A 16,517-nucleotide genomic window follows, 5' to 3' on the forward strand; every position below is an offset into this window, starting at 1 on the left:
CCAGGTAAACAGGCGGTCCACAAGGGGGAGATCAAACAGGCAGAGAGTGTCGATGGTGGAGTTGAAAGCTTCGCAGAGGTGGGCGTGGCAGGATCCATTGCTATTGTCTGAGCTGCTGCGCGTGAGATTGAAATCGCCCATGATAACCCAGTTCCCATGGATGTGTCGTGCAAGAGATTCTAAGTCCGCCAAGAAGGGGAGGGAGTCGCGGTGGTCGGAGGGAGCGTAAACATTCGTTACAGCAAAACTGTAGTCGGAGGTGGTGGAAGAGAGGAAGGTGGTGAGGGAGTGTCGCTGCGCAAGAGAGGAAGAAAGCCTGAACATGGCGGAGTCCCAGGCTGTGAGCACTCCGCCCCGGGTTTCGACTCGAGACACAGGAAAGCGTCAAGGTTGCTGGGGAGGAAGGCACGGGCGCGTAAAGAATCAACATCGTGAAGTTTGGTTTCCTGCAAACAAACAACGCCGGGACGAGAGGTGAAGAGAGCATCACGAACAAGCGTGCACTTAGGAGCATTGCCAAGGCCACGTACATTCCAGGAAACCAGGGAGAAAACAACACAGTTCGAATTCATGACGGATAAAGGAGCACCAGCAACTTCCGACGGGGAGCAGTTTTCAGGCAAAGCTGGGAGACAGAGGTACAGAAGAGCCGATAACAGGGGCACAACAAAGCTAAACGAGTGAACGCAGAAGGAAAGCTAAAGCAGGAGATCGCCACTCTGCTGCAGGTAGGAGACAAAGCAGGAGGCGCAACCGGTAACATAAGCTTAAGCATCATTGGAGGCGAGCGCCGACTCGAGTTGGGAAGCTGTCGCAGCTCCGATGGCCAGGACACGATCAAGAGCCTTGACCGTGGCGGTGCCCAGACCTGCAGCGTCAGCAAGCTTGGCAAGGTCGCCCGGCTCGATCGGCTTCTTGGTCTTGGTGAGCAGCTTCTTGCGAGCGACAAACGACTGGACGACAGTCGAGCAGAGAGCGAGACTGTTCTGGAATGCCTTGAGCTGGGAAGCTTTGGTAGTGGCGTCGCGGTATTTTCCGTCGTCCTTGGCAGCGAGGCGGGCGCTGTTCCGGGTGCCAGCGGCGAGCGGCGGCACACGTAGCGGTTTTGTGTGAGCGCCCTTGCGTGGGCGGCCGCGCGCAGCTGGGTGAGCAGGTGGGGAGTGGTGCTGGGCGGGTGGAGCAGGCGGCGGCGAGAGGTCATCGGTAGGTGAGAGCCCGCCGTGCACGGCTGGGGTGGTAGGGGTGGCCTGATCCGTGTGCCAGGTCAGGAGCAGCACCGGACTTGCACGGCAGGTGCAGGAAGCGGGCACGGGGGAGCGTGGCAGCTGTATGAGGATGGGAAGAGGAGGCAAGCGTGGGAGCGGGAACGCGTTAATGAAGCCGTGGCACAGGATAGCAGCGCCAAGGAACGCGGCGGGGTGCAGCTGTTGCGGAGGTGGCGGGGGTGCGTGTTGCCCTGCAGCGGGGGGCGGTGGAGCAGGTCCGTGCTGTTGTGGCGCATTGTTAGGGGCGAAAGGCAGGGGGAAGGGACCAGGGGCAGCAGGCGGCGGCGGGTGGTGGACCGTAGAACGGCAACCAGGCTCCCTCTTCGTCAAGCTGCTGGTCCTTCGGCCAGAACAGCAGAGCGCTCTGGCGGAGGACAATGCCGCGCCCGCTTGGAGTGTGCACACCGATCCGGTCGGGGATGTGGGGGTGCTGTAGCTCGATCACGAACCGCATACAGGACGGTCAAATCCTGGGCCTGGGCCTGGGATGCAGAAAGGATCAATCTCAAGCACGGAGCCAACGCAGCTGAAGATATCCTGACCTTCTCCGGCTCCCAGTGTTCTTCCGGGAAATTCCAGACCGCTACGTGCCAGCCACGTCGGTACGCGCATGAAATGGTCATCGGTGTCCTCGACACGCTCAAGGCGCACCACGGTCCCGTTGACGCGGATTGACTGGACCAGCATCGCGGACTCACGGGCGGCGGGGGAGCCGAGTGGACGAGGGGGGCCGGGTTTGCCGCGGCGAGCGGCGGTTCGACCTCCACGAAGGCGAAGTGGGCGGCGTGGTCCCAGTCGCCCTCGCGCACCCAAACCTCCAGGTAGCCGGGCCCCGCCACAAAGAGAAGTTTCACACGTTGCTTCCTCTGATCTGATACGATGGCGAGATATGCATGGACCTCCGGTCACCTGCAGCTCGACTATGCATGTTGACTCCAGAAACAAAAGAACGGAGATGATGCATGCAAGGTCCAGCAAGCCAGAAAGCTACCAGCATATGCATCAACTTGCATGCATCTTCAGACTAATAAGGTATGGTCACCCTAAAATAATGTGTCAAGTTGCAGGGCCTACAGGCTAACCATGATGTGGACTGGCGAGCTAATTTGCATGAATCTGAACGCGTACCAACCTATCAGAGTATCAGGGTCAGCCTAACCAGACTTCCGTGTGTTCCCGTCTGTACATGCCGGGACCATCTCAAATTGACCCCCTCCGCGTGTTCTTGTTATCTTGTAGTCAGTAGCACTACATCATGACCATCTGGCAAAACCATTCCGCAGAAAATGAAATCACTGATTTTTCCTGCTGAAAGTTTTCCAAGCCACACAAAGTTAGATATAGAAGAATGGGGGAAACAAAAAACCAGCATATCTACTCCATAACAGGTTGCTTGCTACGTCTGAAAAGCTGTTCCTTGGAAAGAAGTCTTTATTTCCACTAAGCTGTAATAAAGAAAAAGAGGCACATTCATCCATACCTTTGGAGCATACATCATATATGTAGGTAAAACAGGAAACGTGTTGACCATATTCAACTAAATACCCATATGCAATGCCTCGTCAGAAGAAAAAAGAAGTACTAACAAGTCATTTTCTGTTCCCAGCCACTTGAGACAGCTGAAACCTGCATGTCCAAAACTGCTTATATAAGAAGAGGAGCACTCAAGAACACCACACGTCCATATACAGTCCATTGACCTTACTCCTTAGGCTCTCCACATGGCCTTCTTCTTCATCCGCGTGGTGCTCCTCTTCTTGCTGAGCACAACATGCGCCTCTGCACTCACCCCAACATCGAATACCACAGACCTTGCTGCGCTGCTCGCCTTCAAAGCACAGCTCAAGGACCCCTTTGGCATCCTTGCCAGCAACTGGACTGCCACTGCGTCCTTCTGCTCGTGGGCTGGCGTCTCATGTGACCGCAGTCAGCGTGTCACCGGCCTGGAGTTCAGCGACGTGCCGCTCCAGGGCAGCATCGCACCACAGCTTGGTAATCTCTCTTTCCTCTCGACCATTGTCCTCAGCAACACCAGCATCATGAGCACCGTGCCAAACGAGCTTGGCAGTCTGCCCTGGCTTCAAACTCTTAATCTTTCATACAATAGTTTGTCAGGTACCATCCCACACATCCTTGGAAACCTTACTAGGCTTGACACGCTTGATCTTTCTGGAAATAACTTCTTTGGGGGAATTCCACATGAGTTGCAAAAATTGCACAGCCTTATTTCTTTAATATTGCAATCCAATGAACTGAGTGGACCAATACCACAGGGCCTATTCAACAACTCAACCAATTTGAGTGAAATAAATCTTGGGTACAATTGGCTGACAGGAGCAATTCCTGATAGTTTCAGCTCACCGCTAAAGTTGGAGATGCTAGTCCTAGAAGAAAATCATCTCTCAGGCCCCATGCCACCTTCTCTCTTCAATATGTCCCAGCTGCAAGCACTGGCTGTCGGATGGAACAATCTCTCAGGTCCAATTCCTGGAAATGAGAGCTTTCACCTCCCTATGCTGCAAGTGTTATCTCTGCCAGAAAACCAGTTCAATGGACCTATCCCTTTGGGTCTCTCCGCCTGTCAGAACCTTGAAGCGCTCCGTCTTGCAGTGAATAATTTCACTGGTACTGTGCCTTCATGGCTGGCAACACTGCCAAACCTCACCAAAATATACCTGTCAACAAATGATCTCACTGGGAAGATCCCGACTGAGCTGAGCAACCAAACAACGCTTCTTGGTTTGGATGTCAGTGAGAACAATCTTGAGGGGGAAATTCCACCAGAACTGGGAAATTTAAGAAATCTTTGGATTCTAAGCCTTGCAAACAACCAAATAGCAGGTGTCATCCCAGAAGCCATAGGCAATCTATCTAACCTTGAGATAATAGACTTGTTTGGAAACAGATTAACTGGACCAGTGCCAGTGTCATTTCAAAACTTGCTAAATCTCCGTCGCATCTGGTTCAATTGTAACCAGCTCAGTGGGAATCTCAATTTCCTGGCAGCATTATCCAAATGCAGGAGCCTGGATACCATTAACATAGCTAACAATACATTCACAGGGATGCTACCACCCTACATGGGAAACCTCAGCACGGTATTGCAGTACTTCATAGCGGATTACAATATGATCACTGGAAGCATCCCTAGTACACTGGCCAATCTGAGCAACATGTTAGTAATTTCTCTCGGTGGAAACAACCTGAGTGGGAAGATCCCCACAACAATCTCTGCGATGAAGAATCTCCAAGAACTCAACCTCTCCAGCAACAGCTTGTCTGGCACCATCCCAGCAGAAATAAGTAGATTAACAAGCCTAGTTTATTTGAATCTTGGTGGCAATAAACTAAGCGGTTCTATTCCAAGCAGTGTCAGTAGTCTAAGCCAACTGCAAGATATGACGTTGTCACAAAATTCACTGTCTTCAACCATACCGACAACTCTATGGCACCTTCAGAAACTTGTTGAGCTTGATCTGTCATTGAACTCTTTGAGTGGTTCCCTACCAGCTGATGTTGGAAAACTGACAGCTGTTGCCAATATGGATTTATCAAGCAACCAGTTATCAGGTGAAATTCCAACTTCCATTGGTAATCTTCAGATGATGATCAATCTTAATCTATCCAGCAATTTATTCCAAGGATCACTACCAGATTCAATTGGAAATTTACTTAGTATTGAAGAGTTGGATCTCTCCTCCAACATGCTTTCCGGTTCCATTCCAGAAACCATGACCAATCTCAGTCACCTTGCAAATTTGAACCTCTCTTTCAACAGCTTGGATGGACAGATACCAGAAAGAGGTGTGTTCTCAAATATCACCCTCCTATCATTGATGGGGAACGAGGCACTCTGTGGCCTTCCACGCCTGGGAATAGCACCATGTCAGAACAACCATGATCAGTCACGGCTAAAACCAAAGTTATTAAAAGTCATATTACCTGCAGTCCTGGGATTTTTTGTTTTAGCTGCATGCCTGTATATGTTGGTAAGAGTGAAGGTGAATATAGGAAGAAAGATGACAGTACCCTCAGACACAGACTTGCAGAAGTATAAGTTGATCTCATACCACGAACTTGTCCGTGCAACCAGCAACTTCACAGATGATAACTTGCTAGGGGCCGGAAGCTTTGGTAAAGTCTTCAAAGGAGAATTGGATGATGGATCAGTGATCGCAATAAAGGTACTAAACATGGAGCATGATTTAGCTTCGAAGAGCTTTGACACCGAGTGCCGTGCACTACGAATGGCTCGGCACCGGAACTTGGTGAAGATAATTAGTACTTGCTCCAATCTCGACTTCAGAGCACTAATTCTTGAGTATATGCCTTATGGTAGTTTGGATGATTGGCTGTACTCAAATGATGGGAGGCAACTCAGTTTCCTCCAAAGGGTTGGCATTATGCTGGATGTTGCAATGGCAATGGAGTATCTACACCACCAGCACTTTGAAGCTGTCCTGCATTGCGATTTAAAGCCAAGCAATATCTTGCTGGACAAGGACATGATTGCAAAGGTTTCTGACTTTGGCATTTCCAAGCTGCTAGTTGGAGATGAAAACTCCATCACATTAACAAGCATGCCTGGCACTGTAGGATACATGGCTCCTGGTAAGTTAATTCCCCTTGCAATATATAATACAGCATATATCCTTGTTCTTATATAATCTCACCAGTTTTCTTTTGACATGGATTTAACAGAGTTCGGGTCAACAGGAAAAACATCACGTGCCAGTGACGTTTATAGCTATGGAATAGTTCTCCTTGAAGTTTTTACTAGGAAAAAGCCGACTGATGCAATGTTTATCGGTGAGTTGAGCTTGAGACAGTGGGTTAGTCAAGCATTCCCACATGAACTTTCAAATGTTGTTGACAGTAACATAGTGCTAGATGAGCTGAATAATGGCATGGAAGATGCAAATAGTCTTCCTGAGAACTTCAGCATCTTGAATACCTACCTGGCATCCATAATTGAGTTGGCCTTGCTATGCTCGAGAGCTGCACCTGAGGAAAGGATACCAATGAATGATGTGGTAGTGAAGTTAAACAAGATCAAGTCAGACTACAGTTCGCAGTTCCCAACTTCAACCACATCTGGGTGATAATCGAGGCAATCTGATCAGCAAGAACTGGGAGGATATTAATCAGTAGGGGCGTGCCCCTCCTGTTTCATCCAAAAAAAAAAAGAACTGGGAGGATAACCAACAGTTTTCAATCACCGGCACGAGTCAGCAAGAAATAAAGGCTTCAGTTCAGAAGCACTGGCCACAAGCATTCAATTGCCAAGGCACTCAAATCACAGAAATAGCAATTGTGCAGGATTGGAACATCAAGAAAGATCGGGATTGGCATATTTTTCCAGTGCAAGTGCAGGCAGAAGGTGGCTGCAACCTTATACCATTCCATAGGAAACGAAGGGTTGCAATTTATGGTCTTGCCTAAAGAATAGCACATTACTGATATAGAAAAAGTAATGATGTAAAATTGTACTGCTGTTTCAACCGCTGCAATCATAAAAAGGTACAAAATAATAATAAAAAAAGATGCTAACATCCACAAACCTTATTTTCAGTTTTCTGGCATTGTTGTGGGTTGCATCCGAAGGGCAGGAAAGCAACGATTAGTAGTCCACCTACTGACCTAGGCCGACTCCACTAAAACCCAAACCTAATCCGTACATTAATGACATTCTTCAGACCAGCGATCCTTACACTAATGCTGAATTTCGAAAGGAAGGGTGCATCAAACATCATGCAGGGGGGGCATTTAATTTTTTGCCACCGCATGGGATGTTCACTTAACCCCTCTCACATTCACTCCTCTCACGTAGTGGCAAATCTGTTGCCACTCACCCCTCTAATAGTGGCAAAAAATTAGATGCAGGACGGGAGCGTGTGGAATTGGAAAGAGACAGCGGGAGAGATCAAATGACTCACATCGTCACATGAAAGGAGTACACCGTGCGAGTAGGGACACTTGAGTCTTTCACAAGATAGGCCTGGCGGGGGGGGGGGGGGGAGGACAGCAGCGCCAGGGACAAATTGTCAAAGCCATAGGGTGGAAATTTGCAATGTGCATAGCGTAAAATGAACTCTTTGTGAATCAAATTTTGTTTAGGTACAGAAAAACTTATTTTCGGATAGGAGTACTCCATATATTAAACACCAACAGCAGAATCAGCGTAAAAGAAGACAGACCAAGTTCTGGGCTAATTCCAGAAAAAGAGTGCCGAGGAACAGAAGCAATAATGCGACGATTCAATCTCGGAAATAAGCAGTGCAGATCAGATCTTAGGCATGCCAATATAATGGCTCCTCTGCTGCAGTCGGCAGTCAGCACGCGCTGTTGGACCAGTTCCCTGCGGCAACCCGACGTCGCCGTCCATGAACATCCCATCAGCTGCAAAAGAGATGCATCGACGTCGTCCTTAACTGTACATTAACTACATAGAAATGTATATGATGACGGATCACCCTCAATGAGTCAATACTCAACAGTGCGTCATCAACTCATCATGCTGCGGAGTCTACAGGTAATTAATTACAGTGTGAGAAGAAGTGCTCTCGTCTGTCCAAACCAGAACACGTGCACTTCAACTACCTATCAGGATCAGCAACCTTTTCTCTGCTCCTGCAAGATCATGCCGATAACCTCAGTGCCACCACAGACTGCAATGTATACGGCGAAGGGACGAACAGTCGACAAAAAACACAAGAGGGGCTTTTTCCTGAAGGAAAACCCCTCTTCAAGAGGCCTGAAGCGAAGTACCTGGAGTCTGCAGGGACCCTAACTCTCCAATTCTTTCCAACCAAACTGAAACATATCCAATACGCGGTAAATTAAAGAGGCGTGATTCAGAGACGAGGGTAATTTCCGACAGTTTAACTAGGTGGCAGGAACATTTCGTTCCAAGAAAACCGCAGGGTGTGAACATGTGTAGTTGTGTACAGGTACAAAGTCAACCTACTCTGACCATGTTCCATGGTGCACAAGCCGTTCCTTGTCAAAAGCAGCAGCAAGTTGGCTTCAGCTACTTTTCAGTTCCCAGGGAGGCAGCGACTCAATCTAGCAAATTGAACGTCCGGAAGCGCTGATAAAAGAACCACTCGAGCACACTGCACGCCCATCTTCTCTCCACCAACCTTTGATTCTCCACGGCTCCACCACCATGGCTATCTCTTGCATCCGCATGGCGCTCTTCATCTTACTCACGCCATGTGCCGCTGCGCTCGCCACACCATCCAATACCACGGACTTGGCAGCACTGCTCGCCTTCAAAGCACAGCTCAAGGACCCCCTCGGCATCGTTGCCGGCAACTGGACTGCCACAACATCATTCTGCTCGTGGATTGGGGTCTCGTGCAGCCACGGCAGGCAGCGTGTCACCGGTCTTCAGTTCAACCATGTGCCACTCGAAGGCAGCATCGCCCCGCAGCTCGGCAACCTCTCCTTCCTCTCCAACCTGGTGCTAAGAAACACCAGCCTTGTGGGTCCTCTCCCAACTGAACTTGGCACTCTGCACCGGCTCCGAAGTCTTGTTCTTCCCAACAACAGTTTGTCAGGTACCATACCCTGCACCCTTGCCAACCTCACTAGGCTCGAGTTGCTTGATCTGGCGAGCAACAACTTCATAGGGGCCATTCCGTACGAGTTTCAAAATTTGCACAGCCTCCAGATGTTTCAATTGGTAGACAATGACTTGAGTGGGGAAATACCACAAGACATGTTCAACAACACGCCCAGTTTGAGCATAATACATCTCGGATCGAATAGGCTGACAGGAAGAATTCCTCGTAGCATCATCACGCTGTCAAATCTAGAGAAGCTTGTCCTACAAAAAAATCTTCTCTCAGGACCCATGCCACCACCTATCTTCAATATGTCCCAGCTGCAAGCACTGGCTGTCGGACGGAACAATCTCTCAGGTCCAATTCCTGGAAATGAGAGCTTTCACCTCCCTATGCTGCAAGTGTTAGCTCTGCCAGAAAACCAGTTCAATGGACCTATCCCTTTGGGTCTCTCCGCCTGTCAGAACCTTGAAACGCTCAATCTTGCAGTGAATAATTTCACTGGTACTGTGCCTTCATTGCTGGCGACACTGCCAAACCTCACCGCAATATACCTGTCAACAAATGATCTCACTGGGAAGATCCCGACTGAGCTGAGCAACCAAACAACGCTTCTTGGTTTGGATGTCAGTGAGAACAATCTTGAGGGGGAAATTCCACCAGAACTGGGAAATTTAAGAAATCTTGGGTATCTAAGCCTTGCAAACAACCAAATAGCAGGTGTCATCCCAGAATCCATAGGCAATCTATCTAGCCTTATTATACTAGACTTATTCGGAAATGGGCTGACTGGATCATTGCCACCGTCGTTTAGCAACATGCTGAACCTGAGTGAAATATTTATCAATTATAACCAGCTTAGTGGGAAGCTTCATTTCTTGGCTGCATTATCCAAATGCAGGAGACTGAACACCATTCATATATCAGGGAATAAATTCACTGGTAGGCTACCGCCTTACATGGGAAACCTCAGCACGATGCTGGAAATTTTCGCAGCAGGTAACGATATGATCACCGGGAGCATCCCTAGTACAGTGGCTAATCTTAGCAACCTATTGATACTGTCGCTCAGAGGAAACAACCTGAGTGGGAAGATCCCCACAACAATCGGTGCAATGGACAATCTCCAAGGACTCTACCTCTCTTACAACAGCTTGTCTGGAAACATCCCAGAAGAAATCAGTGGATTAACAAAGCTAGTAGAGTTGTATCTCGGCGCCAACAAACTAACTGATCCCATTCCGAGCAGTTCCGGTAACCTAAGCCAGCTGCAATTTATGGCATTATCCCAAAACTCATTGTCTTCAACCATACCAACAAGCCTGTGGCACCTGCAGAAACTTATGGTGCTTGATCTGTCACAAAACTCATTGACTGGTTTTCTACCCGCTGATGTCACAAAATTGACAGCAATTACTGCTATGGATTTATCAGGAAACAAGCTATCTGGTGACATTCCAATTTCCTTAAGGTGAACTTAATATGATGATCTATGTGAATTTGTCCAAAAATTTGTTCCAAGGATCAATACCAGATTCACTTAGCAAGTTACTCAATATTGAGAAGTTGGACCTCTCCTCCAATGCACTTTCCGGTGTCATTCCAAAGGCCCTGACCAACCTCACTTACCTTGCCAACTTGAACCTTTCTTTCAACAGACTATATGGACAGATACCAGAAGGAGGTGTGTTCTCAAACATCACCCTCAAATCATTGATGGGAAATGATGCACTCTGCGGCCTTCCCTCCTAGGAATAGCACCATGCCAGAACAAAACTAATCACTCAAGGTCAAAACAACAGCTGCTCAAAGTCACATTAGCCGCAGTCATGGCAATTTTAATTTCAGCCTCTTGCTTGTGCATGTTGGTAATAATAACAACAAGAAGGAAAGGAAACATTCCACTACCCTTGGGCACAAACTTGCTGAGCTACCAGTTGATCTCATACCACGAACTTGTCCGTGCAACCAGAAATTTCAGTGATGATAACCTGCTAGGGTCTGGAAGCTTTGGCAAAGTTTTCAAAGGTCAACTAGATGATGAATCTTTCATTGCAGTAAAGGTACTCAATATGCAAGATGAATCAGCTTCCAAGAGCTTTGACACAGAGTGCCGTGCACTGCAAATGGCTCGGCACCGGAACTTGGTGAAGATAATTAGTACTTGCTCCAATCTCGACTTCAAAGCGCTAATTCTTGAGTATATGCCCAACGGTAGTTTGAATGATTGGCTGTACTCAAATGATGGACGACAACTCAGTTTTGTACAAAGAGTTGGTATAATGCTGGATGTTGCAATGGCAATAGAGTATCTACACCATCAGAACATTGAAGCTGTCCTGCATTGTGATTTAAAGCCAAGAAATATCTTGCTCGACAAGGACATGATTGCACATATATCTGACTTCGGCATTTCCAAGCTGCTAGTTGGGCATGACAACTCCATCATGTTAACAAGCACGCCCGGCACAGTAGGATACATGGCTCCAGGTAATTCGAGTTTCTCTTGCAATGCGTGATGCAATAGGTATCCTTGTTCTTATTTAAGCTCACCACTTTTCTTTTGACATGGAATTGACAGAGTTCGGATCGACAGGAAAAGCATCACGGGCCAGTGACATTTACAGCTATGGAATTGTTCTCCTAGAAATCTTCACGAGGAAAAGACCAACTGATCCAATGTTTGTCGGTGAGTTGAGCTTGAGGAGGTGGGTTAGTCAAGCATTCCCGCATGAACTCTCAAATGTAGTCGACAGTAGCATACTGCAAGATGGTATTGAAGATGCAAGTAGGCCTCCAGAGAACTTCAGCATTTTGAATATCAACCTAATATCCATAATTGAGTTGGCCTTGCTTTGCTCAATCGTCGTACCTGAGGAAAGGATGACAATGAATGATGTGGTGGTGAAGTTAAATAAGATCAAGTTGAATTCAATTCACAGCTTTGAAAATGTGGGTGCATTCCTCATGACACCTGATATTCCCAACTTTTATCAGCAACAACCGAAAGGAATATGAGTAAATTTCACTGACGGCCCTTGAATTTGTCCCAAGTTCTCGTCCTTCCCAGTACTCTCAAAATGCACATAAGTATCCTTAAACTTGTCCGAGCTCTCATTGTGGTTTCACTCAGTTGCAAGCACTAAATAGCCAGACTCATGCTTAAATCACAGAAAGAGTCATGGGCGTACTTTTCCGGTGCAAGTAAGTCAGTGCAGGAAGGGGGTGGTGGCTTTGAACAAGCTTTGAAACTCCTAATCCTGTAATGAAATATGAAGAAGATTTCCTGCTGTACTCTTCCCTAGAAAAATCAACAGTTGAAGTTCCTGGCATTGCCCAAGAAAATTAGCAAATTTCTGATGTCAGGTTTCGGAAGCAAAAGTAACGATGTAGAAGTCAGAAATTGTACTGTCGCTTGAAATATGCTTCACACTAACCATCATGGCATCATATCATGAACTGAAATGATATAACTCGTTTTCATGTTTACTAATAACAGGATTGTGTTCGGAGGGCTGTAAATAAATTAGGCTACAATCAGTTAACTGGATTGGGTTTAAGCTGAGGTTCTTCAGTACTAGGCCCGAGCGACGGAGCGAGGGCGAAACCGTAGCAATACGCGCCGATTATGGAGGTTGCCAATCCGCCTACGCCTCATTGCGATCCTAGTGCTGAATCGCACAACGAGCGGCTCGTTCAGGTCCGATGCGTATGTAAAGAGACTCGCAAAGAAGAGACAAGGCACAGGTAATCACGGCAGGTAGCGGCGCGCACGGGGGTGAAGCACAGTCGCGCGTGGCGAACGCGCCGCCGCTGGCTGGCCGCCGGTAGCCACCTCTCCTTTCCTTCAGAACAGCTGCGGTCTGCAAGGTGGCGGCGGAGCGAGCATAGCTCGTTGGGCTGATACGTGGGCCTGAAAACAGCTCGTCTGCGGAGTCAGTCAGACGACGGTAGAAGATCCCGGCCCGGGGGCAAACTAGGTCTTGTTTAGTTCGCAAAATTGGGAGGTGCCAAATTACTGTTACAGCACTGTAGCACACTGTAGCGTTTCGTTTGTATTTGTGAATTATTATCCAAATATTGACTAATTAGGCTCAAAAGATTCGTCTCGCAAAGTACAACAAAACTGTGCAATTAGTTTTTAATTTCGTCTACATTTAGTACTCCATGCATGTACCGCAAGTTTGATGTGATAGGGAATCTTCTTTTTGCATAGTGTTAAAGTTGGGAGTTGGGGGTGAAGTAAACAAGGGGCTAGGCGTGGCAATCGCAAGTACGGAAATTATTATCCATTTCTTATCTTCCCTAATCTCATCCATATCTAATAAATAACAAACTTTATAATATATATATATAATTGATTAATTGTACCCTCTCTATTCCTAAGAAGTATATAATTTTCTACACATACCCTTTTCATTTGAAATCGATGCAAATTTGGGAAAATCGATGCAGATTTGGAGATAGGGTATGGATATATAATCTGCAGATAGGGTATGGATATATAGTGGTAGGCCTAAGCAAACGCTGAGGTTACGCGCTAGCCTCGAGCGGGTCTAGGCGCTTCTCCAACAGAAACCGGGGCGGTAGCGGTTTTCTTTTTATTTCGAGTTACATGGAACAGGTTTTTTTATTTTAATGTTATGTAAAAAATATATGTCCTAATAAAAAATTTCACGAGTTGGCTATAGCCATTTCAACGGATATATGCGTATAGATTTGAATTTTTTTATTAGAACATATATTTTTACAAAATATTATAATAAAAATATAAAAAAATTCCATGGAACAGCAAGAAGAACCAAGATAGTACTGGCAAGTGGCAAATAGAACTGGCAAATAGTCAAACATACAGAGAAGCTGCGGGGCCCGCGCGGCGCGTTTACAATGGCGGGTGCGGTGCAACTGAGTCCTGTGGCGCGTCGACGGGTGCTGGGCTGCTGGCAGGAACGCCTGTGAGTCGGAGCACGCTGCTCCAGAGCTCAGTCACTCTCGCGTTTGCGTTAAACCGAGAGTGCTCTCGGTGCAGTTGCCTCCAACATAGTATGTTAATAATACTGGTGGTCGTAATTTGGATTGCAAAACTATGACGTTTCCTGCTTGTTTTTTCAAGTTCAAAATGCTGGAATATCACAACACAAAGGCATCAACAAAAAACAACGCAAAGACACAACTGCATTTCAGTTTCAGGAGGTACATGGTAGCAACCTCACATGCCACATCGAGAAAGTACAGCGCAATAGTGGAGCATTTGATCTAGCAAGAGCCTGTACCTTATACGACTGCATTATTCATTTTCTGAGGTCCTCGGAGCACGTTCCCAAATCCCAATCCTCAACTCCCGACACTTCAGTCCAGTCTCTGAACTACACCAACAGCATTGTGCAGCACGAACAGATTCCAGTTCCATAACTGAACGTCTTCGTGGTGATCCACATTCCACGGCAGCTGAGCCTGGGATAGATTTTGCAGCATTGGCTTCTCCAAGTCATGTCAACAAGAACTGCCCTAGTGATGTAAATGTGCAAGTAGAGCAGTAGGGCCATTACAGCATGGTCTCTGCATAATCTGGCATAACCTGTCCAAAAGTTTCCATGAGGCATGCAGAAACATGGCATTGCAAGTTTGCAAGTTAACCAGTATACAAGGTAGAGAATCATGCACCTCTCGACTCTTGCTGGCAGAGCTGTAGAAGTCATGACCTTTTCACCTCCTTACTTTGACTGATAAATAGCTCATGACTTCAGAGACAGGAGGATAAGTTCATCTTCAAAATCACCAAAACTTCAGTTCGGAAGAGAAGGGAGGAAGCATTAGAAGGCAACAAATTAGAATTGTAAAGGAAATGGAGAATTCTAAACCAGTTGATAATTAATGAACTCACCCTGTTTTTAGCCAAAACCCCATCCAAAGCTGCAAATTCTTGAATCATGCTCTAAAGAACAGTGATGTCTCCTCCCTGACATCAGATTAATTTGTGGGTGTTACACTGAAGCAATAACTCGAAGAATAGAGTGAAATGTATTTTTATTCTATTATACTTACAGCACATGACAAACAACCAAATTCAAGAAGTTCCATACAGAAACATGTTGCCTGCGACATAATATTTTATCCTGTTATGAAATTTCAAAAAGGAAGAAATGAAACAAATATATCCGGAATACCAAAGCTCATTTTACCTTGACCAAGGATGAGGACTGTATCCTTGGAGAGAGGTACAATGTCCTGGACTCTTTCACTTGTAAAGATTGCTTCAATAGCTGCATGAAAACATAATCAGGATCACCTAAGGCAAAGGTTATTATGATGTAAATGTTACACGAATAGACTTAACTATACCAAATATCTTACTACATCAATCAATCGAAAACATCTGTGAACCAACCATTAGATGCTTTTGTAACAGGTTAGCACAAGAGGAAACAGACAAAAGCAGAAAATTGTAAATTATGCATAACCAGGCAAATATCACTTCATTAACACAAAAAATGAACATTTTTGTCAAATTAAGCTAAGAATAATATATTTGACAGAGAAGAGATATGATTTAAGAACTAGGCGAATGCCAGAACCTGAGAGCTTGATAGTCGCTAGCTCTCGTTCGACGATAACACCTTCATCGTCCCCATTAGTGGATTCAATATCCAATGCTGACATTACATGTACAGAATGTCCACCATCTGAAACCCAAAAAATCTGTGTTTCTGCACAAACACTCTGAACATATTTATTAATGAAGTAAACCATAATGTGAAAGAGGACAGAAAATTCAGAACAAAAACTCACTTATAGAGCTACTTGGAAAGACAGCAGACAGTTGCACTTTCATGGGATAATCCAAGCGACATGTATGTATATTTTCAGAATATTGCTTTCTGGCAGCTCCTGAGCCCACTTCTGTTGTTGAAAGACTGAAGACATGCAACACTCCATATGAATCCAGTACCAGAAACTTGTTCTTTGAAAGAGGATGGATCGAAACGGCTTTCTCTGATTTCAGCAATTCCATGCCGCCTTTTGAGTTATGACCATCATTTTGAAATGTCAACAAGAAAGGGCAATAGCTTCCTGAGCTCTGTTTTAATCTCAAAGTTGTGAGCTTACCTGGAAAGAATAATTTGCCCCCATATTAGTTGATAGTCTGTAAAATACGCCTACTAAGTTCAGTAGCTGTATAATTCTACTATTTGCATTGGTATAAGCTCTACAGTTTATTGAAGAATCCTGCACAGTTGACATGGTTGGGTCATAACAATAATTTCCACACGAAGCATCCCTTTAATGCAGTCCTTCAAGAGACAACTTCTAGTGGCATCAGTAATAAAGTATGATTGGCTGAATTTGCTTCATCCCCAAGCATTTTACAGTAATTATTCTTCGTATTTGTTTGATATACAACACCAACAGGTCTAAATGTAAACTCTCCTATCTTTCTTTCCCCTTATTGCGAGGACTGTAATGTATACCCTTTGACAAATATATGCCACGATAACTGTCTCTGGATAAACATCAATATATATCCATAGCACAGATAGACTAATTCTAATTATCATTGACCTCTACTAAAGTGACCGTTTTATGTACAAATAACAACCTCTAATAAATTGGCACGAAATGTACAGCAGTACAGGTGAAAATTAGTAACGTTGTTTGTTGGCGGGACTGATCGAATTTGGGTTGA

At 46.0% G+C, this 16,517-nt stretch overlaps 2 protein-coding genes and 1 pseudogene across 2 annotated transcripts; 2 read left to right on the forward strand and 1 right to left on the reverse strand.

Annotated features, from left to right (window-relative positions):
• Positions 1 to 1,685: 1,685 nt before the first annotated feature.
• LOC101782714 (probable LRR receptor-like serine/threonine-protein kinase At3g47570) lies at positions 1,686 to 6,836 on the forward strand. The gene is made up of 2 exons (XM_012846148.2): positions 1,686 to 5,876; positions 5,967 to 6,836. Exons 1-2 carry the CDS (start codon positions 2,987 to 2,989, stop codon positions 6,365 to 6,367), a joined length of 3,291 nt encoding a protein of 1,096 aa, XP_012701602.1. The 5' UTR covers positions 1,686 to 2,986; the 3' UTR covers positions 6,368 to 6,836.
• A 500-nt stretch (positions 6,837 to 7,336) lies between these two features.
• On the forward strand, positions 7,337 to 12,834 carry LOC101783135 (annotated as a pseudogene).
• A 1,069-nt stretch (positions 12,835 to 13,903) lies between these two features.
• LOC101768707 lies at positions 13,904 to 15,788 on the reverse strand (the record flags this gene model as incomplete). The annotated part of the gene is given in 7 exon segments (XM_022826349.1): positions 13,904 to 14,411; positions 14,498 to 14,617; positions 14,718 to 14,792; positions 14,879 to 14,929; positions 15,016 to 15,096; positions 15,409 to 15,540; positions 15,623 to 15,788. Coding segments are annotated over 4 exon segments (408 nt in total), but the record flags the coding sequence as incomplete, so codon positions are not given.
• Positions 15,789 to 16,517: the final 729 nt, after the last annotated feature.

Source organism: Setaria italica, chromosome V, assembly GCF_000263155.2.
Source record: "Setaria italica strain Yugu1 chromosome V, Setaria_italica_v2.0, whole genome shotgun sequence".
Taxonomy (NCBI): Eukaryota; Viridiplantae; Streptophyta; class Magnoliopsida; order Poales; family Poaceae; genus Setaria; species Setaria italica.